A 23,619-nucleotide genomic window follows, 5' to 3' on the forward strand; every position below is an offset into this window, starting at 1 on the left:
GAATCCGACAAAACAACACGTTGAGACGATCGAGCATAATCGATTTCTCGGTTTTATATATATATATATTTTTTCTTTTTCTTTTTAATTTTTTTTTTATTTCTATTGATACCGGTTTTCTAACGATTCCAATGAAGTCCCTTTTGTCGTTACTACGAATTCGATAAAACACATCAAGACGATCGGTTCTCGGTTTTTATAACTTTTTTTGTTAATTACGTTACCTCCTTTTTTATCGAATTATGATATCTATTTGATATCTAACGAATACAATGAAAAAGAGAGAGAGAGAGAGAGAGAGAGAGAGACGATTAATAAAAATTTGCGTGATTTTCTTTTATCATAAATTCTTTTACAGTCGTCTAATCTTCTCGTTTGAAAGTTATCGGTATGAATCAGTCTCTTTCATTCTCTACGGATAAGTAAATCTTGCATAGCTCTAAGATAAAAGGAAAAGGAATGAAAAAAAAAACGAAAAGAAAGAAAGAAAGAAAGAAAGAAAGAGATAGAAGTCAGACATACAATATACTCGAAGTAGCTGTCGTCCTATCGTAAATACGTTAATACATTTACATCGCATTAATAAAGATTTATTCAGATTCATTATTTATAAACTACATTCGCCCTTTTGATATGCTAATATGGGAGAGGTCTCCGGTTGCGTTAAATGCATGAATTTTAACGGGCCACTGCTATTTATGAACGCCTTCGTTTTTGTTCCTCTTAGGATACTCTCTCTCTCTCTCTCTTTTTTTTTTCTCTATCTTTCTCTCTGTCTTTTTCTTTTAGGCGCGTGTGGACTTATGAGATAGGAAAAAATATTTATCGCTTATCCAAAGAAAGAAAAAAGAAAAAAAACAAATTAAGTATAATTCCAATCTACCTATCATAGAGAATTATAAATTCGTTGATCGTTTATCTCGATGATCGAAAAGAGAATGAAAGAAGGAAACTTAAGTTAACTGGATTAGAAAGATGTTCGAAGAAAACAGTGGAAAAGAAATGAGAAAAGAAAAAAAAGAGAGAAATAAAAAAAAAAATCCGGTTGAATTAGAGAGGTTCGGCTTTGTCCGTAGATCGTCGGCGGCTAACTAATGCGATTGCATTGTCGCGGGATGGTTTTACTCCATGACACAAAGGTCGTTGATAAGCGAATACACACGAAACATTTCGGTACGTCATGCTCCTGCATTATGGCTCATCAGCGAAGGTCTTCGCCCTGGAGTTTCGACGGTGCTTAAGCCCGTCCCATTTACTTCCAATTAATTATGTACGTCAATTAATCAACGTCACTACGATTTTAGAGGTATGATACGTTATAATATCAAAGTAGCACGACGAGAGAGAGAGAGAGAGAGAGAAAGAGAGAAAGAGAGAGGGAGAGTGTTGTCTCGCACTCTCCAATTTTCGATCGATCCTCGACACTGGATTAGATAGAATCGATGATACTGAGCTACCTGTTATTAATAAATATACTTTACGTTTTTTGTCGACTCGCTTAATTTCTTTTTTTTTTCCTGTTTCTTTTTTTTATTATTATTTTTTTTTTTTTTGACGAAGTTAGAGAATACAAAAATGTTGGAAGTCATTGTAAGGTTTTGAATAAGTAGAAAAATGTGCTTCTTTATTAGAGTGTTGATGAAAGAGTATTCAGAAAAGAATATATATATTTTTTTTATAACAGTTATAACGAAGAAATACGATTTAGTTTTATTCACATCTCCTTCTTCCATCTCTTGTACATCTAATTAATTTATGTAGTTTATTTTTTCGTATCCTGAAAAAAGGCTATTCCATTTGACGAGGTAAGTACTTAGATAGGTATTCCAATCTTTTTGCAACTCTCATATATATATACATATATGTATGTATGTATGTATATGTATGTATGTATGATCAGGAGGAGTTAAGGTCTATACTTCATTATTCCAACTTCTCAATCTCGCTTTTCTTACGAGATAAGTTCGAAAGCGTGAGGTAAAGAAAAAAGAAAAGAGAAGAAAAGAAAGATTTATCGAATAAATCATCGAAGAGTATAATAGAATACCGTATCTTTATAATCATCAACTTCGATATCCCATTATTTATTTATACATTTATTTATTTATTTATCTATTTTATTTACTTTTTCTCATCGAGAGAAAGAGAAAGTATAACAGCAATTATTATTTCGAAAGGTATCGATAGATTCTACAACGAAGCAGATGAAGGAAAAGAAACAGAAAAAAAGAAAAGAAAAAAAAAAGAAGAAGAAGAAGAAGAAGAGGCTTGCTTCGTAGTCGATTCGATCGATCATCTTGCCGAGTGGGATGATCGCATAGCTTCGGTGTAAATGAGTTAACGAGAGCGCTAGTTCGAAAGTTCCTATAGGGTAGAAATAGATAGATCAAAAGATGGAGAGAGAGAGAGAGATAGATAGATAGATAGATAGATAGAAAAGGAGAGAAAGAGAGAATCAAGATAAAAAAAAAGGATGACACGAAAGAAAAGAAAGAAAGAGATAGAGAAGTTCCATGATTGGAAACGGTGACTCACTGAATTTATTAACGAGTTGAATATTTCACGCTCGAGTAGAGTCGGGCATACTTGGAATATCGTTCCACCATCTCGTATTCTTCCTGAAATAGCTAAAAGAGCTCCGTTAAAGTCAATGAAACGAGAATAGTGAAAATGCCAAGAGGTTAATTTTCATTTCGACGTCATTCGCGTAAACAACGTCTTAAGTATCGGAGCGCAAGCGTGTAATAAAAAAGAAAGAAAGAAAGAAAGAAAGAAAGTTTCGAAAGAGATAAACACTCATTTTCTTTTAAACAAACGTACGGTATACTTTATATACCGTGTGACGTATACAATACAAAATCAGCTGAATCTATTTTCATCCTTTTCATTCTGTCTTCTCTTTTCTATCCTTTTCTTTACAAAAGAATAACTCGGAAGAGTCCTATAGAAATAAAACGTTTACGGACGTATGTACATGCTCGCGAGGAAATTGTCCATTTTGCTATACCATTTTTTCTACGTTGGTCTGTCTCTCTGAATCTGTCTATCCAGCCGTCCGTTTGTCTATCTCTTGTATTTTTATATTTCTCTTTTTAACCCCATGGATATTGACAAGGCCACAAATCGTCACGGATAGAGCTAAAGAAAAGGGATAGAAAGGGGGAATGAAAAGAGGAGGAACATTTTGAAGTAGATATAGAAGAGCTTCGAAACCAGGCTAAAGAGAATATGTGTACGAAGAAGAGAAATAGAGAAAAAGAGAGAGAGAGAGAGACAGACAGACAGACAGACAGAGAAAGAGAAAGAGAGACAGAGAGATAGGTGTTCACGTTCGAAGGAAAGAGATGGAAGGTTTGGCACCGAAACTAGACGGCCAGGTTGAGCGCGAAGTCCAATTAAGATGTTTTTCAGCGAACAGGGCTTTAGTCTGCAGACGTCGGCGTATCTAGGCGTCGGCTACACGCCCCCCACCCCTCCCCCTCCCATCCCTCTTCTCACCACCCCCTCGAAGCCCATCCTCACTTCCTCTCGTTGTCGCGTCCCGTCGCATAGTCCCCACGGCCTATAGACTGCTGAATTCGTATGCATACATGAATATATTTCACTGTTCCCCAATCAACTATCCATACCCACTATTCTCTCTCTCTCTCTCTCTCTCTCTCTATCTATCTATCTATCTCTCTCTCTCTCTCTCTATCTCTCCCTCTTTATATCTCTCTATCTCTATCTCTATCTCTTCGTATGGTGCAAATCTTTTGTCCGTGTGTATGTGTATACGTGTATATGTGTTTCAACTCAGAGAGCGAGCGAGAGAAAGGGAGAGAGAGTGAGAGAGAAGGAAGAAGTCTTTTGGTACTAGTACCTCTATTTCCATCCACTACTTTTAGCAACGGTGTCTGTTAGACTCTTGCACACGGGATGCGGGATATTTTTTGAACTCGGCTAAATCCACACGCTAATGAAGAACCATCCTCTGTAACGTGATATTAACGTTTTTTTCATTCATTTCTTTTTTCTTTCCCTCTCTCTGTCTCTCTCTTTCCCTAACTCTAACTCTAACTTTCTCTCTCTCTCTCTCTCTCTAACCCTCTCTTCTTCCCTAACTCTCTTTTTCCTTTAACCAGGCGAGAAGAATCTTTCTCTAGGCGCGTAAAACATTTTTTAATAATTTCATCGAAAAACCGTAGTGTCCTCGCCGACAGGAAAATTATTCGGAAACGTTCGCATAACGTTCGATCATAGTCGGCTGTGTGTGTTTGTGATGAACAAATAAAAAAGAAAAAATTGTGTAAAGACGAACATTACAGTTAATGAATAATGAGCAATGCTGCTTCTAACGAGGTTGCATCGATCAAACGTTTAATCAGTCTACAATTGAAACAGTTCATATACATATATATATATATATATATATATATATATATATATATATATAAAATATATATTTATATAATGCGGAGTCCGTTATATATCGTTTTGCTCTTTCCTTTTTCTCTAAAGAAATGAAGCGGTATTTAAATCGACGTAGGAAACGCAGAGCGTAATTACTCACGTAAAATGGTTGCTTTTAACGCGTCATTAACCCCATTCTGCGTACGCCAGACTAGAACGTCAAGATAGATGGTTAAATTAGCTTCTTCGAGCATGGGATAAATTCTTTATGACCGAAGAAAATGTACATGCTAATGAGAATGTTTTAACACCTTCCCCCACTTCCTCTTCTCTCTTCTTTTTCTTCTTTACTACTACTATCTCTATCTCTATCTCTCTTCTTCTCTCCCTCTCTTTTTTTGTGACTCTCATTCACCAATTCCCAACACGATGCATGCCATTAACACCCCCCTATGCAAACTTTCAAGTCGCAAATTTATATATCTCTCTATTTTTCATTTCACTTTATTCTTTTCTTTTTTCTATTCTTTTTTCTTTTTTTTTTTTTTCGTAACAAGCACCTGTAAAATATTTTTATAACGTCATATAAATGAAATGTCTGTAGGTGTCTGTTATAAAACGAAATATTCTACTCCAACGTGATTTCAAAGTTGGAGACGGATCTTTGTATTCCTCTTGTTCTTCTTTCTCCTTTCCTCCTGTTTTTTCTTTCTTTATCTTTTCTTTTCTTTTCGTTTCTTTGATTTTTCTCTTTAATAAGACGTTCGAAAAATTGTAAACCGTAACTGTTAATACGTATTCGAATTATATTTAAATTGGAAAAATGAAGTCGTTGTGAGGGGGAAGGCGGAGACGTAAGTAAGAGGGAAAAAATATCCTCGTCGGAGATCAAAAGACTAAACACAAAGAAAGAAAAAGAGAAAGAACGAGAGAAAGCGAGAGAGCAAAAAAGAGAGCAAAAAAGAGAGCAAAAAAAAGAAAGAAGGAAGGAAGGAAGGAAGGAAGAAAAAAAAAGAAGAGGAAGTAAAACGAAACGTTTGTTTTCCGTCTTCTTATACTCGGAAGTTATGATGCATGCGGTTCTGTCCAAGAATAATTAGGGCTAGAAAATTGCGCAAAAGCATTTCGTTCTCTCGACGAAAATTTTCCGGGGGCGGCAAGCGCCACGAAATAAATAATGAGCGTTAGACCTGGGATACCAGTCAGTGTTAATGATGCCCTATATTTCGTTGAAAAACGTTAGCGGATTTTTGGTTATGAAAAATAACGTAAGAATTACTCGTGCAATTTTCCAAGCGTATCCACGAGTAAACGGCTGTTGTGAGTTAGTAAGAGAGGATAGAGGATAGAGGATAGAGGATAGAGGATAAACGAGAGAGAGAGAGAGAGAGAGAGAGAGAAGACGTAGGTAAAGGGGCAAAAGGTAAGAGGGTACGGTGGCTTGGAAGAAGGGACGAAGGGTTTGGGGAGTAAATGGGCTACGTATCTTCTTAAAAAATCGGTTACGGATCCACAAAGATGTAGCTTCCAAGCAGCTCGTTAAGATATATAATTTTTGGAGGAAATAACGTTTCCTGTATTTACGGGAAAAATTCTTTTTCCTGTGTTCTAGTAAAATACCACCGTGAGATTATCTCTCTCTCTCTCTCTCTCTCTCTCTCTCATACTTTTTGTATATGTGTGTACGTGTTTCTCGTATGTTTCCTTGCATAAAATCTGATATTTAACGTCCTTACGTAAGAATCGTTTATCATTGCGTATAGTTCGGTGTATCGGTTTAATAATAACTTACGAAATTTATTATTAACGTGCATAGGTTATTATGCGTTTTTGGAGCGTGATGATAATGTAATTATGTTCAACCGCAGGACTACTTATTATAGAATAATTTAGTCGCCCTATCGAATATAGAACGATGAATATTATATGTATAATAGTTGTAATAATGATGATACGAGCGATGCATAAAAACCTCTGGATGACACACACACATGCGCACGTATCTACTTATCTATTGAAGTATAAAATAATTATTATTGTTTGATATATTCTCGACGAAAGGATTAATCGAAATTTCGTTTATTCGGTTGTCGATCGAATTCGAACGGTTGTCTAATCTTCTTAAAGTTTAACGTACCAATACATACACACACACACATATATATATATACACGTATAACGAGAAACATCAAAACGATTCGAACGTCTTCCGACATGAACAAGCACTCGCCTATTCGAGTCAAAGTTTCGGTTAGCACGATCCATTCGACTGTAAAAGACCAAGTTGATCCGAGTGCGAGTCATCCGCACGTGCAAAGCTCACTGCCAGAAATCGATGCAAGGATTATCCCTTTAGAATTCGCTCGTTGTGAAGTAGCGATGCCTTCATAGATAAGAACGACGGCAATACGTCTAACTTTTTAATTAAAGAGAACTACGGCGACGAACGAAGGAACGAACGAACGAACGAACGAACGAACGAAGGAACGAACGAACGAACGAAGGAACGAACGAACGACGATTAAATAAACCGCTCGTTAAAACTCTCCTAAATATTCTCCTAATATCTATGGAGGTATAACCAATGAACGATCTCGTGCTCGATATTCCGATATTCCAAGCACGCCGTTAAAGATTCTTTTATCCTCCTATAACAGATTCTACGATTAATTAATTTCGAACTTATGGATTCCGAAAAGACGAATCCATAATTGATTAATCCTCGGCTTACTCCTAACTTCTTCCATTCTAGATCTTTTTTCCTTTCCTTTGCTCTCTCTCTTTCTCTCTATCTGTCTGTCTCTTTTCTCTCTTTCTTTATTCTTCCTTTTCTCTTTTCGATTCGATACGAAATAGGGTTGACCTATTCTAAACGGAATAAAAACCGAAGATAATAGTTAGAAAGGAAAAGATTTACATAAAGAAGAAATCATCGTTGACGATTCATCCGAGACTACTTCGATTAATTAATTCGATATGAAATATAAACGAAGGGATATTAAACATTGACGACGATGAGAAACGTAGGAGAGGAAGACAAAAAGAGGAGAGCGAGAACAAGAAAAAGAAAATGGATGGATGGAAAAAAGAAACGCAGGAAAGGGAGGAAAAAGTCGAAAGAAGAAAAAGAACATGATAAAACGTAATCGCGAGTCAACGTAGGAATTAGTTGCCACGAGAAAAGCGGAAAATGAGTATTACTCTGATGTAGTAGCGGCGACTCGTTTGCGGAGAGGCGAACCTCTGGTCGTGTTTGCGTCTACACTTAATTACTTTTGCTAATTGCAGAATGATTGCTCCGCGCTTGAAGTTTCAATAATGGGGTTGTTACACCCTCGACTACCTTCGCAGCTGGTTATACTTCGTTGACTCTTCTTCTCCCTTCACCACTTCTCTCTCTCTCTCTCTCTTTCTCTCTCTTTCTCTACCTATCTATCCATCTATCTATCTCTCTCGCACTTTTTCTCCTTCTCCTTTTACATTTGATAATAAGCAGAAAAGAATAGCCAGTACTTTTTTCAGGTAAAGAGAGAAAGAGAGAGCGAGAGAGAAAGAGAGAGAGAGAGAGAGCATGATGAACGTTATAACAGGTTAGCTGCCTTTAGGTGATAAGAAAGTAATCACTCCATCTTGCCACCGGTATTCCATTACCCGCTTCATCTCCGATTTGTTGCAACTAACTCCTTCCCCTCTTTACTCCCTAAGCTACCACTTTAAGCTCCACCCCTCTTGGTTACTCCCTCTAGCATCCAAACCAGACCAGACCAGACTAGAGCAGAACAGAACAGAACAGAACAGAGCAGGCCAGGCCAGGCCAAGCCAACCTAGGGCAGTACTAACGGACTAATTACACAATTATATATCCATGGAGAATTCAAGGTGTCCATGTGATTTTCCTGGAAAGTGCATAGAACGTATTAGATCGGGGCTGAACTAAGACGGTATATCGATTTTTCTTTAACGCCTCTTTTACACGCGAATGGAAGAATAAAACAGACAGATATATACATGTATATATGTATATATGTATATAAAACTATAGGAAAGTTGCACGGAAGTTGTACGAGGTACGGCGTAAAATGAAAAATAAAAAATAAAGGAAAAGACAAAGAAAATTAACAAAAAAGGGAAAGGAAAAAATTAATTAAATTATATTATATTATTATACCGTCATATCATTATTATATACTATTACGTTAGATAAAATATTTAAAAAAAAAAAAAAGAAAAAGAAAATAAGTATATATACATATAAATATATTTCCTTCATAAATTCCATTCACTTTCCTCTTATTTTGCATTTTGATAAAACGAAGAAAGAAAAGAATACTTTTCTATCATTCATTATATTAATCGCAATTTAATATCGTTTGTAAATAATTCTCGGTATAATTCTCTCGATTAAATCCCCTTTACATTTGGGTCTTGCCACCTACTTACATACATACGCAGCCGTTATAATCCGAAGGAATGAAACGTCGTATAATAAGAGAAGATTTCGGTCGCCATGCGAGACCTTAGATTTGTAACTTCGTTGAACTTCGGTCGGTGATACTTCGTGACTAACGAGGGAACTACTCAAGGGATTCCCGACGACTTCTAAGCGAGAGCTTTCCCCGCTTAAAGTCGAGTGACCCGTTACGGGAAACGCTAAACTTATCTAAGGCTTTCCTACGTCTTTCTTCTTCTTTTCTTCTTCTTCTTTTTTTTCTTCTCTTTCTTCTTCTCTTTCTGTTCTCTTTCTTTTTCCTTTTTGTCTCTTCTTTCTTTCTTTTTTTCTTCTCTTTCGTTTCCTCTTTTTTTCTCTCCCCCTCTTTTTTTCACCAACTTACCGACACTTTTCACTTTACGCGTCGAAACGCTTTTCGATATTTCTCTTTTTCTTATTCTTCCTTTCTCTTCTCTTTCTTTTCTTTTTTTTTTCTTACAAAATAAAGAGGGAACGTCAAACGAGACGATTCACTCGCCCGGTAGGATTAACTTTTAAAAATTGCTCGATGGTAAGGGTTGAAAGAAAAAAGAAAAAGAAGCAAGGAAAGAAAGAAAGAAAGAAAGAAAATTTGTTTTTCGTATTTTCGAGTATAAACAAGAGTTCAATGAACTCTCGCTTGGAAAGTTACGATAAATTTTCACTAGCAAACTGTAGGCTGTATTTTGTTGCGTAGAGAAATGTATATTTGCAAAATAAATCGCGAATACGCCTGTAACGAATTCTCTATCATGCGTGTATATACTCCATATATGTGTCTATATATATATATGTATGTATGTGTGTGTGTATGCGTGGTACATATATTATGTGCGTAAATCGAGTGTTATGATTCTTGCGTTTGGCCACGCGAGCAACACGCAGCTCGTAAGTTATAAAACGAATCGAACATTATTATTTTTTCCATTTTATTTCGTCGAGAGTTACGACGTAACAACTCCTGTGTTGTTGTTGTTGTTGTTGTCGTTGTTGTTTATTTTTCTCTTTTACTTAAATTATACGTCGCAAGGAGATCGATCAAGCTGCAATTAAAAATCGTGCATTTACCTTATCACGATTGTCCTTTACAAGCTACTGCTGCAAACAGTTTGTTTACAAACAAAAATCTTTCTACTGAGCCAAGTTCTTTTTTTCTATTTTTTTTCTCCTTTTTTTTATTTTTTTAACACGAATACCCATTTCTCGTTTAACTACGTTATCGATATGAGATCCGTTTACAACTACGTAACGATTATTTAATGCTCGACGAAAAAAGAGAGAAAAAGAGAGAAAAAGAGAGAGAGAGAGAGAGAGGAAAAAAGGGAAGAAAAAAAAGAACACACGAGAAATGTCAGAGACAGAAAGAGGAAGTACTAGTAGTATCGATCAGATACGCGTTATCGAAGACTTATCGGTCGAGCTATAATTTTTAATTACGTTCGCGTGTCGACGCGTTGTTACACGGTAGCCCCACTATTCCAGTCTAATACTTCGCTGCTCCAACACATTGAAAACGTTTCACGTAACGTTCTACGTATGTAACACACTTTTTTTTCTTTCTCTTTTTTTTTTTTTTTTTTCTAATGAATCCTATTTGTTCGTTATGTCTACTTCACTGAAAAAAAAAAAAAAAATAGATGAAAAGAAAAAAAAAAGAAAAAAAATGGAAAGGAACAAATTTTGTTATCGTAAAATGTGTTCGAACTGAAGTAGAAGAAAGAAAAGAAAAGTAAAAAGAAGAGAGGAGAAAGAGAAAAAAGAAGAAAAAAGAAAAAGAGGAAAAAGAAAGATCGTTTCGGTCTGTTCTTGAAGTTTAACTTTCTTCATCTCTTCTTTCCTTTTTCACAGCGCAATCCGACGAGTTTAGATTTAATTAAAATATGTTCTTCGGAAGTAAGAAATTCTCTCTTGGTCAGAACGAATGGATACATTTACGAATATTTTGAAAGAAAAAAAGAAAAAGCGTATATATATATATATATATATATATATATATATATACTTTTATTTATAATTATTCACAATCAATTTTCTCTAATTTCGATTAATTAACGATACGTATTAATCTACTAAATATGACTGACATTAATGCGAAATACGAACGTACATTAAAAGTACAATCGAATACTCATCTACCGTAACGAATCAATAGATAATTTTAACGAATAGTATCTAACATGAATTATGATTATTATTATTACTATTATCATCATCATCGTCATCATCATCATTATTACTTTTTTATAAATAAATTGTACTTCAGCCGTAGAAAATCTGCTAGTAATCTAAAAAATCGATAGAACGAATGATATGAATAAACAATAAAAACAATTATGTCTAACAGGAATTATTATCGAAGTTATCCTTTATAGAAATTAATTGACTTCGACTTCAAATTCAAAAATTTATCCGTATATCAATCGTATCCTCGAGGGCATATGTGAACGATATAAAAAAAAAAAAAAAAAGAAAAGAAAAGGAAAAAAAAGAAAATAAAGGAAAAAAAAATGAACAAATAAACAGAAAAATAAAAAAAAAGTAAATATGAGCGGAGGATAGATAACAGTGATATCGATGGTTTCGCATAAAGGTAGTAGACGGTCTCTCTTTGATAATCTCGAAACGAAACTCTCGTGATAGGTGCGACACGATTATACGCTTGGTCGGGATGTCCGAGGCAGGACTAATCACTGGCGTACAATTTGTGCGGTCGCGCGAACGATAACTTGCCCTGTTACTACCTACAATTCCCGGGTGTTTCGTGCTACATCCTGCATTTGACGTATTTTGTATTTTCGTTAAAGGTAAGTGGACGACGTATTCAATGTGCGGCCTTACAACTTTGTAATTAACGTGCGACTGTGTGAAAGGCTCTCTCTCTCTCTCTCTCTCTTGCTCTGTTTCTCTTTCTCTCTTTGGATTTGTGTCGGTGTTGAGGTTACGAAAATTATTCAGATTCACAATCGTACTTAATTTCTTTCATTTTTTTTTTATTTTTCTTTATATATATATATATATATATATTATTTTTACTTTATTTATTTATTCATTCGTTGCTTTCTATTTCTTTCCCTTTTATTCTTTATTTTTCTTTATATATATATATATATATATATATATATATATATTATTTTTATTTTATTTATTCACTCATTCATTCATTCATTTCTATTATCGCTACCAACTGGAACAGGAATTATTTTTTGTCATTCATAAAAGAGTACAGATTAATGTTAAAAGATGGACGAATCAAGTTTTTGGACGAATCTTTTTTCTTTTTTCTTTTTTTATGATTAGACGAGGTATGCTTACTAATTTGCTTGCTTTGCTTCTTTTTATGTTTATTTTTTTTTTTAACACGCCATATAATTTTGTTATTTGTTGTTATAAATACACAGGGTATTCGTATTCTATGTATAATGAATATATTTTACGAAAAACAAATTTCATCGCGAATAAACTCCATTCGTGAATCTATAAGGAATTTCATAGAGACGAATAATAATAATAATAATAATAATAATAATAATAATAATAATAATAATAATAATAATAATAATAATAATAATCCAATATATTTTTCGATTGAATCACTTAAATGAATTAACGTTTGATATATATATATATATGTATTCTGTGTATCGATAAAAAACATAAAAATAAAAATTTTTCTCGAAAGAAAGATTACACCATTACATTTACTTATTCCTACGCGTATATGAATTCGTTATTATAAATACGTGTATACTTCACATGTGCATTGATACGCATATCCTATAATGAAAACATATTTTCTGAAAAACGAATTCGATTGCAAATAAATTCAATTTACGAATCTATGCAGCAGGTACGCGCTCGAATCGTTGGGTATGGATTGCATTTATAAAAAAAAAAAAAAAAGAAAGGAGAGGGGAATAAAAAAGCGTACATATGTTTCGATCGAACCCTTTTAATGCGAACATTTGAATATCTCCCTTATATACCTTACATACATATATATATATATTGATAAAAAATAATAATAACAAAAATGCACTAAAATAAAACAAGAAAAAAAAAAAGAAAAAATTACACTTACATTTACCTATCTCTCTCTTCTCGTATGAATTTGTTAACTCGTTATTATAAATACTATATATTTGATATGCATCGACGTGCTCCGTAATGAAATAATATTTTACGGGAAACAAATTTGATCGGGAATAAACACAATTTGCAAATTTATATGGAGTTTACGTAAATTCGAAACGGATCGAGTGGATAATAAAACAAAACGAAAAAAAAAGCATTAAAAAAAAAAAAAAGAAAGAAAGAAAAAATAAAAAAAGAAATAAAACAAAACACACACACACACACATATATATATATACGTATGTATATTTTTATTGACAAATTTACGAACGCGTTTGAAAATCATCAGAGTTTGCCTAACCAAACGAGATACTCGTTTATCTAATTAACCATTAGAGTTAGTCAAATTTCGATTCGAAATGTGTGGTCGATCGACAATTTTCATCTTCTTGTCAAAGCGAAACAAATAAATGATTACTCCAACACTATACATAATCCTATTGAGTATATTCCATGTAACTTACTTACATACATACATATATACATATATATATATTATACATTGTACGTATACTTATACACGTATCGATCGAAAAAATTTTTATTAGACTCTTACAGTGAAACGAGTAAACCATTTCTCTGACACTATACAAAAATTATGTACATGTATATGTACATCTCTTTCTCTCTCTCTCTCTCGTGCATTTGTATCGTAATGAAGGAAATGGTAACTCGAAAGTCGGAAAGTTTTATCGCGTTTCTTCTTTCTTGAGTCGAGCAGGTGCTACTATAGTTCGTCGCGTGCCGTCACGGGCATGTTACGACGATCGGTGTCACGACGTGGCTGGCATGTTGCTTATTAGTTGTGCTACCTGTTTTTATAACGTCGATAATTTATCGCCTCTACCTTCACCACTGTTATTCAGTTTTTATTCTGAAGGGGTTGGACATGGAAATCCATTCACGTAAGGTTTATCGCAAGAAAGGAAAAAAGAGAAAAAGAGATAGACAGAGAGAGAGAGAGAGAGAGAGAGAGAGAGAGAGAGAGAGAGAGAGAGAGAAACAGAGAAAGAGAGAATAAAAAGAAATTTCCTTTTCGTTCGAGTAGAAAATTCGAATTGGACCAGATCAGCGTTTCTCAAATATCCTGTCCGTTCTACCTCGACAGTATCAAAGTCTTTCCGCGTCGTCCCATCTTTATCTATTTTCACTTTACATGATCATCGATGTTCCCCAAGCATATAACCTAACAAAGTTTGAGAAACACTATATCTGAAGCTATATCGATGATGAAGGTCATCTTCATCCTCCTTCGATATGGTCTAACGATAGAAACGAAGACGAAGAAAGGAGTCTTCTAAATTGATCAAATCGGATCGCATAAGACTTAACTCGGTCGAAATATTTCTTTTGATCGGTGATATCTATAGATATGTACTTATCTACTATATCTAGATATGTAAGGAAATAAATATGTATTTGTAAACATTTCTATAAGCTTTCGTAGACGAAGAATAATTCGTAAGGTCGACAAATATTATTAATGGATAATCATTGAGTCCGATAAACAATTAATTTTATTTTATCGTATAAGACGATTCAGAATTTGTTCGATCTATCTATGTACGTATGTATATATACATACTATACATAGTTACGTATACTTACGTTGTTACATATGTACATTTTACACACGTCGGATACGTACGTTCGTATTACATGCATTTATCTGATTCGAATCATCCCTAATGTTAGCGCGACCTAAATAAAGACTCACTCTCTCTCTCTCTCTCTCTCTCTCTCTCTCTCTCTTTCTCTGCACGTACATACATATATATTTATATATGTATATACATATATATATACATACATACATACATACATACATACACACACACAGACACACACATATATATATACAGGTATATATAGACTATCTTTCTCTCGAATAGGAAGTTCAGAGACTTTGGAACACGCCGAGGTTGTGGAAACGACGCTGTCGTAAAGTTGTCGACGCTTTTCATCCTTGTCACTAGATTAGGTTTAAGTATACCTAAGTGGACTAAAGGGTTACAGTTAAGACGTTTACGTTCCTTCGAAGTCGATCTTCTCGCATGCTTTCTCTTTCTTTCTTTCTCTCTCTCTCTCTCTCTCTCTCTCTCTCTCTCTCTCTCTCTCGCTCATTATTTTTTAAATTGTTCGAACGATTTTTTCTTATCTTAAAAAAAATATACGCTAATAATATCTAATTCTTACCTCGCTCACACCTTCTCTGTAATTAAGTGCTCCTGGATTAAGAAGATCGTTGTTTCTTTATCGTTCGTAAATTCGGCTCGTAAATCATCGAGCTACGTAATATCTTCGTAATATCTCACAAATGGTTCATCGACGATCCTTTCGATCTCACACGATCCGACCGACTCTAAAAAAATATAGTTTATATCAAGTTAATGGATATCTTGCTTTTAATGCTATAATAAAAAGAAAAATATATATATATAATATATACGATCAGATCTTTCTCGAAAGGATCTCTAAAGAGAGACGTATCATTTAATGATCTATACTTATTAAACGTCCGATTCGACGCATTCTCTCGAAAGATTCGACGATCGACAAAATTATTGTAAAAAAAAAAGAAAAAGAAGAAGCGAAAAAAAATCGAAATATTCAATGAATTAAATGCTACGCAATTAATAAATATTGTACGTATGTATCTTGCGTATTTTGATCGTATTTTCGCGCATATCTACGTATATCAATTTTTATTAACGAATCAGTTATAAATAATAAATTAATAAATTAATACGAATCGTCGATTATACGCGCACATATTTTTTAATGATATTATACGAATATCTAAAAATGATTGCAATTAAATAAAATACTTACATATATTAGAATACGACGTAACTGCAGCGTAATAGAGAAACTAAACGATGTTATTTCACGTAAGTATCCTACACGACTGATAAGGATACTTACTACACGTACATACGTATAACTCCGTGTTCTCTACCGCTAACTATGTTTTGTTTACGTATTTCTCGGAAATACAAATTTTCAGGAACTCGAAACAAAACATAGCATGGCGTTTATTTACCTACCAGTTACTATTCGTGATCTCTCTCTCTTCCTCTCTCTCTCTCTCTCTCTCTCTCTCTCTCTGTCTTTCTTTCTCTTTCTCTTTATACATATGTATATATTACGTTTCCTTTGATATTTATAAAAAGGATAGATACATATTTATTTACACGTTCGTTACTATGGAAAGGAAAATAAAAATGAATTATACTATCTATTACATCTTTTTCCTATGCACACATATATATAAAGATTAAATAACATGTAATATAATATCCTTCTTAAAATAAAATAAGCAATCAGATGAAAACAATAATTAATCGTAAAGAGAATATACATATAAAATGAAACATACATTTGTTCTTTACGATCTATAGATTTATAGATCCTACAAATTTTCGTTCGATAAACAAATCGATAATTCTATCTTTTTTATATAATATATATATATATATATATATATATATATATATACACACGTATGTATGCGTATTATATATACGTATGTGTATGAAAAAGGAGAAGAAAAACAAACAGAAAGAGAAAGAGAAAGAGAGAAAGAGGGAAAGAGAGAAAGATAGAAAGAGAGACAGAGAATGAAGAAAATTTGAAAACTCAATCTTACGAAAGGCTAGAATTTCTCTCGTTTTCCTCTGTTCACGTAGAAATATCTTGGAGAAAGGGAAAAGCGGATGGGACCCTTGTCGGTCGGTACTCGCACGCTAGCAGCTAACTCGGTCGGTCGGTCGGTCGGATGTTCCGCCGCAATAATTCCACACAGTTCGACTTGTTTAGAATAACTTTCGAACTAGAGGAATTTCAGTGAGAAACCGTTCTAAGAACCGCTCCCGACGGACTGGAAGCGAACTTTGCCGTGGGAAAAAGCTTTCGTATTGTATGTCAGAGCTGTCGGAAAATTTTCATTTTTTATAATTTCGACTGGCAAGCGAAGCGAGTGTAAGGTGGTTGGTGAATGTATGTAGGTACGTACGCATCTGCGTATGTGTGTGTGTGTGTATGTGTGTGGAAATAGGTGTGTACTACTGCGGGAACACCGTCCCTCAACTTTCATGACGGTAAAAAGGATTTTCAACTCGTTCCATCGTACGTACGCTTGGGACCGTCGACACAGCCTTCTTCTTCTTCTTTCTTTCTTTCTTTCTCTTCTTTCTTTCTCTTCTTCTTCCTCCTCTTTATCCTTCTTCTTCTTCTTCTTCTTCTTCTTCTTCTACATTTACCTCTTTTACTTTCTTTTCGAAACACCTCAACCGGTAGCTCTCAATCGGCCTTAACTCTTTCTACCCTCACATCCCTTCTTCCCTACCTCTTCTGAACCATACATTGGACACTCCAATTCACGTTTTCCGCGTCCATCCCTTTGAGAAATTTAACTTTTTCCACATTGGTCAGGGGAATCAATGTTGAGAATGCTCTTGAGATAAGAGGATCTTTTCGTTCGAGATACATATACATTTAAGAATTTCTTTCTTTCTTTCTTTCTTTTTTTTTCCTTCTTTTTCTCTCTACCTCTTTCTTTCCTTATTCCATATTCGACGTTTATAATCTCGCCTAATTAGCTTCGCCAAATCACGATTCGTTCGATCGTACTGTTTGGAATATTATAATTAGACGATTTTACAAACAAACGTTATTATTATAATTAGCTCTGCCAAACAGTTTTATCTCGTTAACATAAACCAATATATTCGTCCACTTTTTTAACGATTTCTCGCGAAAGAGAAATTTCATTTTTTTCGCGTACGTAGGTAAATAAATAAATAAATAAGTAAGTAAGTAAGTAAGTAAATAAGTAAATAAGTAAGTAGGAATCAACACGGTAGCAGTTTTCTTTTTTTCTATATTCTACCAACGAATAAGAATAATTATGCGTGAAATGAGAAAAACTAACGACGTAGGTACTTGCCATTCGCATAAGTATCTGAATTTTTGCTACGTCTTCGTTTTTATCTCTCTCTCTCTTTCTCTCTCTTTCTCTATTTTCAAGCAAAATCGTATTATTCGTGGCAACTCGAACGAGATTTGAACGACAATCACGTCCGTTCGATAGGAGAGAGCAATAAGCGATCAGAAATACGATGTTCGACGTTCAGAAATGTCCGTCAATCAGGCTTATCTTGCATCGGTTACGATGTGTGCGCATTGATCTTTTATATATGTATATATGTGTATGTGTCTATGTGTGTCCGTGTGTATGAATATGTGCGTACGTTTCAGAGAAGGTATCGTTATACCGTTATTTATCATCCTCAAATTGATTCGTCGCATTATCCTATCGATTTCTATTCTTTCTCTCTCTCTCTGTCTCTGTCTCTGTCTCTCTTTATCTATTTCTGTCTCTTTCTGTTCGATAGAAATAAAATAAAGGATACGCTAATTATACACGTTAATCAGTTGTCGCTTAAACTTCGATTTGAAACGTTTGCCAACTTTAGAGATACACAAACGGAAGGAATAAATCGATATAAGTCAATCTTCCGTATCGTTTGAAATTTTAATTACGTCGAACGGAAATAAAAAAATGATCGATTTAAAGAAAGCGATAAAGGGGAGAGAAGCAAAATTAATCGACGATTATTTATTTAAAATTCGCAAATAAAAATACGACGACGACGCCTCGAGGAATGAATCGTGTTCGTTCTCGAAAATTATCTACGGATAAATCCTTTCGTTTCTTCATTTATTTTGCCTTTCATCCTTTCCTTTTCTTTTTTTAACTTGCGACGAGTTTGGAAGAATTTGAGAATCTTTCTTCCTTTTTGACAAATATTACGAATATATTTTATTATCGTCGATTAAAAATGAAAAAATATTCTTAATCATTCTCATTTGTAATACGTAATACGTACATACGTAATAATTCGTATATATATATATATATATATATATATATATATATATATATGTGTGTGTGTGTGTGTGTGTGTGTATCTACGTTCATATATAATGTATTATTATGAAGGATAAGAGTAAGCATATCTACATATTACGAAACTTCCAACTTCTAGCTTCGATCTCACACTTCCATCTATTATCTCGCCGGTCGTTTGTTTATAACCCTACATACGTACACATGTACATATATACATACATACATATATATATATATATGTGTATGTATATATGTTGCGCTATATCGCTGAAAAGTCGTACTACCGAGATCACGAAATTTAATGGATTAATCCCATTTACGTTGGTGAGCGAGCTAATACCAGCATGTACATTAATTTCATCGAAAGTTCGAGTTAGAGGAATGATATAGAAGAAAAAAAAAAAAAGAAAGAAAAAGAAATAACGAGAGAGAGAAAGAGAGAGAGAGAGATAGAGAAAGAAGTACCCTCTTCCGTGTCCTTCGTACACTCTTTTTTTGCCTAACTTAATGTTTCATGTCACATACATACATACGTCACGAAAGAGGAATCTAAATCATTTAACTTCGTTATACGTGCTATAATATACTATCCTATCCTATACGTTTTAATTATCTAAAAAGTCGAATTAGCTTAGAAGAGGAGAAAGAAAAAAAAAGAAGAAGAAGAAGAAGAAACGATACGAAGAACAAAAAAAGGAGAGAGAAGAAATGAAAGAAAGAAATATCTATTACTCCAAGGCACTTTCATAATCAAAAGAGAAAATTTGTCGAGTTACATGAAACGTGACACATACATATATACATACGTTCATACTTACTTACATACGTACGTGGATACATACATACATACATACAACCAAATCGTCGTCTCTTGAGAAAGGAAGCAAGAGTCGAAGAGAAGGAAGAAGGATTAAAGTATCCTAGGGCGATGCGACGTGCAATAAATTCGATGTTTAGAGAACGAAGGAAACAGTTCCTGGCGCGTTTATCCGACGGCTACGTCGCTTGTGAAATCGTCACGGCGACGTGAGTTAGGCGAGCTTGTTCTCTCTCTGACTCACACTCGTCACACATTTATACATTCATTTATACATACATACGTAGACACATACATAGATACGATTCCTACCACGTTGCAACCCCCTCGACGCGTCTACTTGGTAAATGGAATGCTCGCAAGGATAGATCGAGTGCGTTGTGTCGTTCTCGCATCCCCTATTTCCACTACTACCACCACCACCACTACTACTACTACTACTACTACTATTACTACTACGTCACTCCAACCCCCGCCCATCCACCTTTACCACCTCTACCCGTCAAATGGAAAAGCTTAAATGTAAACTATGCACGCTTTATAGCCTTTGTTTCAACTTTAACGTTACGACGACTGAGTATTTGCAAATCTCTGAAAAGGGGGAAACCGGGGACCGGTGATTTTCAAATTTTCCCTTGAAACGTGATTTATCTTTTTTCTTTCTTCTTCTTCTTCTTCTTCTTCTTTGTCTTTTTTGTCTACTTTTTTTCTCTTTCTTCTTTTTTTCTATTTCTTCATAATAGACGAAAGACGAGGAAAGTTTCGTTTCGATAGGACGACGTGTGAATTCGACGTTCGATTTTTCTAAAAAAAAAAGAAACGAAAAGAGAAAAGAAAAGAAAAAGAAATAATAACGAAATGAAAGATCGCGAGATATCTCGTACGAACTTGCTGAGATATTTATTCGAAAAAAAAAAAAATAGAATAAAAAAAAAAGAGAAAAAAGATTAACGAAGATCGATCGTCTTTGTTGAGGAAATCACGTGTCTTATTGTTTCAGGACCATCGTTTTGGGGTCTGATCAATCCGCAATGGTCCCTGTGCAGCAAAGGAAGACGACAAAGTCCCATCAATATCGAGCCCGACAAGCTGCTTTTTGACCCCCACTTGAGACCGGTGCATGTCGATAAGCACAAGGTAAAGTATCGATAGCCTTACGTTCGTTTCTCCGCAACGAACTCTAGGTACATCATTAGGGTGTGTCCTTTCTCAATCTATTCGACGACGGATTGACTCCCCCACTATGTTTCCTCCATCTTCTTTCGTGCTCGTTTCGCCACCACGACCTTGGAAAAATAAAGAGAGAAAGAAAGAGAAAGGGAGAGAAGAAAAAAAAATAAGATGGAGTCCAAAGTCTCTCTCTCTCTTTCTCGTTTTACGTCTTTCCATCTTACTCTGCTTCAGCCCGTTTCAAATGAAGATGAAAGAGCCACCGGATGGATGCTCGTTACTCGAAAATTTTTCTCTTTTTCTCTCTCTCTTTCTTTTTTTTCTCTTTCTTTCTTTCTTTCTTTCTTTCTTTCTTTCTTTCTTTCTTTCTTTCTTTCTTTCTTTCTTTCTCTTTCCCAGTCTATTCGTTCGACTAAAAAATTAGTTTTCTCCGGAGTTTATTCGATCAGGGAGATCCTTCAACGTCGCCAACTTATTTACGAGCATGTATGATGTAATTCATTGAGGATCCGAAGGGAATTCGATGATCGTTAAGCAATCCACTTACAGAGAGGATAAGATTGTAAAAGATAAATAAAGGAAGAAGAAGAAGAAGAAGAAGAAGAAGAAGAAGAAGAAGAAGAAGGAAGAAACAAGAAAAAGAGAAAAAAGAAAGCATAAACAAACGAATGAACGAATGTACAAACAAACAAAGAGAGAAATGATTAATTGTTAATAGGTATTGCAGGCTTGTGGTGCGTATTCGATAAAGCCACAGGAAAACGAGAGGATTTTATTTGTGTACACGGTCGACGACTAACCCCCTCGTCGTCGTCGTCGTCGTCGTCGTCGTCGTCGAGTTAACGAAAATTTAAACGAGACCGTCTTCGGACTGGCTTTCCCAACGAGCTATAACTCGTTTACTTAAACTTTAAATGGCTGAGCCAAAATTGCCGTACTCCGTGGCTTGATTAAACGATACACAAAACGGCCAAGTTATCCAACATCTAAGAGAAGAGGGAAAGAGAGAGAGAGAGATCTTCTTCTCTGCATCTTCTCTTACTAATCAAATGTACTCTCTTTTGAGGATTCTCAATGGATCGATAAAGGCCATTACTTCCAAGGCTACACGATGCTCCTTAATTCTAGATTTTATTCTGATCAATTTCAAATCGGTCGTATTCGCTGATAATTATTTATTAATCGATTATAAAAAATATCTCAATGTACTTCTTGATTAATAATTTAACCTTCTTGATTAATAAGTATATATATATATATATATATATATATATATATATATATAATTAAATATGTCAGATAAAATAATGATAATTAATCGACGTCAAGTTGAAGATAAGAAAGCTTCGAAAATTACCGAAACTTTCTTAATCTAATTATAATACATGTATACGTAATGCAATAGAACGTAATGAAAAGTTTCGAAGAAAGTAAAGATAGAAAGAAAGAAAGAAAGAAACTTTCGCGCGAAATATCTATCGAAACGATCAAGAAAAAAGGAAAAAAAGAAAAATAATGAAAAATACAAATTATAAAAAATAAGAAAAATAAAAAGATCAAATTAAACAATCCCCCAAATTAAACGACGAGATTGATAGATCGTGACGAGTAGCAGGATATCGAGAGATGAAAAAAAAAATTTGAATCGTGAATATTATTCGTCAACTTCGAATATCACTATTTCCATCAAAAGTTCGTATAATTCTTTTCCGCGAGCGTTCCTTCTGAAAATCCACTGTGCTACGACGTTCGAAGAAGATTAAAGCATCTACGAAGTGGAAGAAGAAGAACAAGAAAACGAACAAGAAGAAAAAGAAGAAGAAGAAGAAGATCCAACGAACGAGGACACGTCTCCCTCGGCGACGACACACTTTCTCTGTCTCTCTCTCTCTTTATCTATCTATCTATCTATCTTTCTCTTTCTCTCTTCCGATTTTCTCAACGATGGCAAACTCGATGACAGAAATGCTTCGTCGACGAGATTGTTTCGGTTTTGGGCCTTACTATATCTAGTATTTCGCTGACAGAATCGTACCGTTCGATGAGATCACTTTTATCAACAGGTCGTTTGGACGTTCAACGCAACCCCCTGATCTCGCTGACCAAGCGTTAAATCGTATATACGTGTGTGTGTGTTCGTGTGTGTAGGCGTAGTTTTTAAACCCCCTATTGTAATTATACCTTTGACTCTGACTCTTACTAAAATGCCTCTCTCTCACATCGTTTGTTTGCACATCGTCAAACAGTTAGCAAACGTAGAAACGATTGATTTCAAAGTGAGCATATTCGTGCGATCGAATAAAAGAAAAATTTATATAGCTGTATTCCTTTTAACGTTGCAATTGTATTTTTCTTTTCTTTTTTTTTTTTTTTTTCATTCAATTTGATCCTCAACGGAGAATAATTTTTTTAAGATCCTATTAACGGCTATATTATCAATCGATGCAATATTTCATCTGGTAATATTTATGTCTTTCCAAACCATAAAACTTTACGTTGAAAACGTAATTCCTATTTAAAATGTATTACCCTGTATAATGATTATATTACTCGTATAAATATAATAGCTAGTAGTACTTGATACGCGGTAATATATCATAATAAAAATCAAAATAAAATTACAGAGTTGTACAATTAATAATTATAGAATTAATAAGACCAAACGATGATAGGACAATTAGAAAGAGAAAAGAAAAGAGAAAGAAAAAGAAAAAGAAATATATATAT

General features: G+C 34.4%; 1 protein-coding gene across 3 annotated transcripts in view; it reads left to right on the top strand.

The window, feature by feature from the left end:
- LOC127063035 (carbonic anhydrase-related protein 10) overlaps positions 1-23,619 on the top strand; it is a 187,830-nt gene that overhangs the window by 115,272 nt on the left and 48,939 nt on the right. For all 3 annotated transcript variants that reach the window (XM_050992234.1, XM_050992233.1, XM_050992235.1), the window contains one exon: positions 20,723-20,859. In XM_050992234.1, the coding sequence (XP_050848191.1) occupies positions 20,723-20,859 (137 nt within the window). The remainder of the gene's footprint in view (positions 1-20,722; positions 20,860-23,619) is intronic.

Source organism: Vespula vulgaris, chromosome 4 (genome assembly GCF_905475345.1).
Source record: "Vespula vulgaris chromosome 4, iyVesVulg1.1, whole genome shotgun sequence".
In the NCBI taxonomy this organism is placed as follows: domain Eukaryota; kingdom Metazoa; phylum Arthropoda; class Insecta; order Hymenoptera; family Vespidae; genus Vespula; species Vespula vulgaris.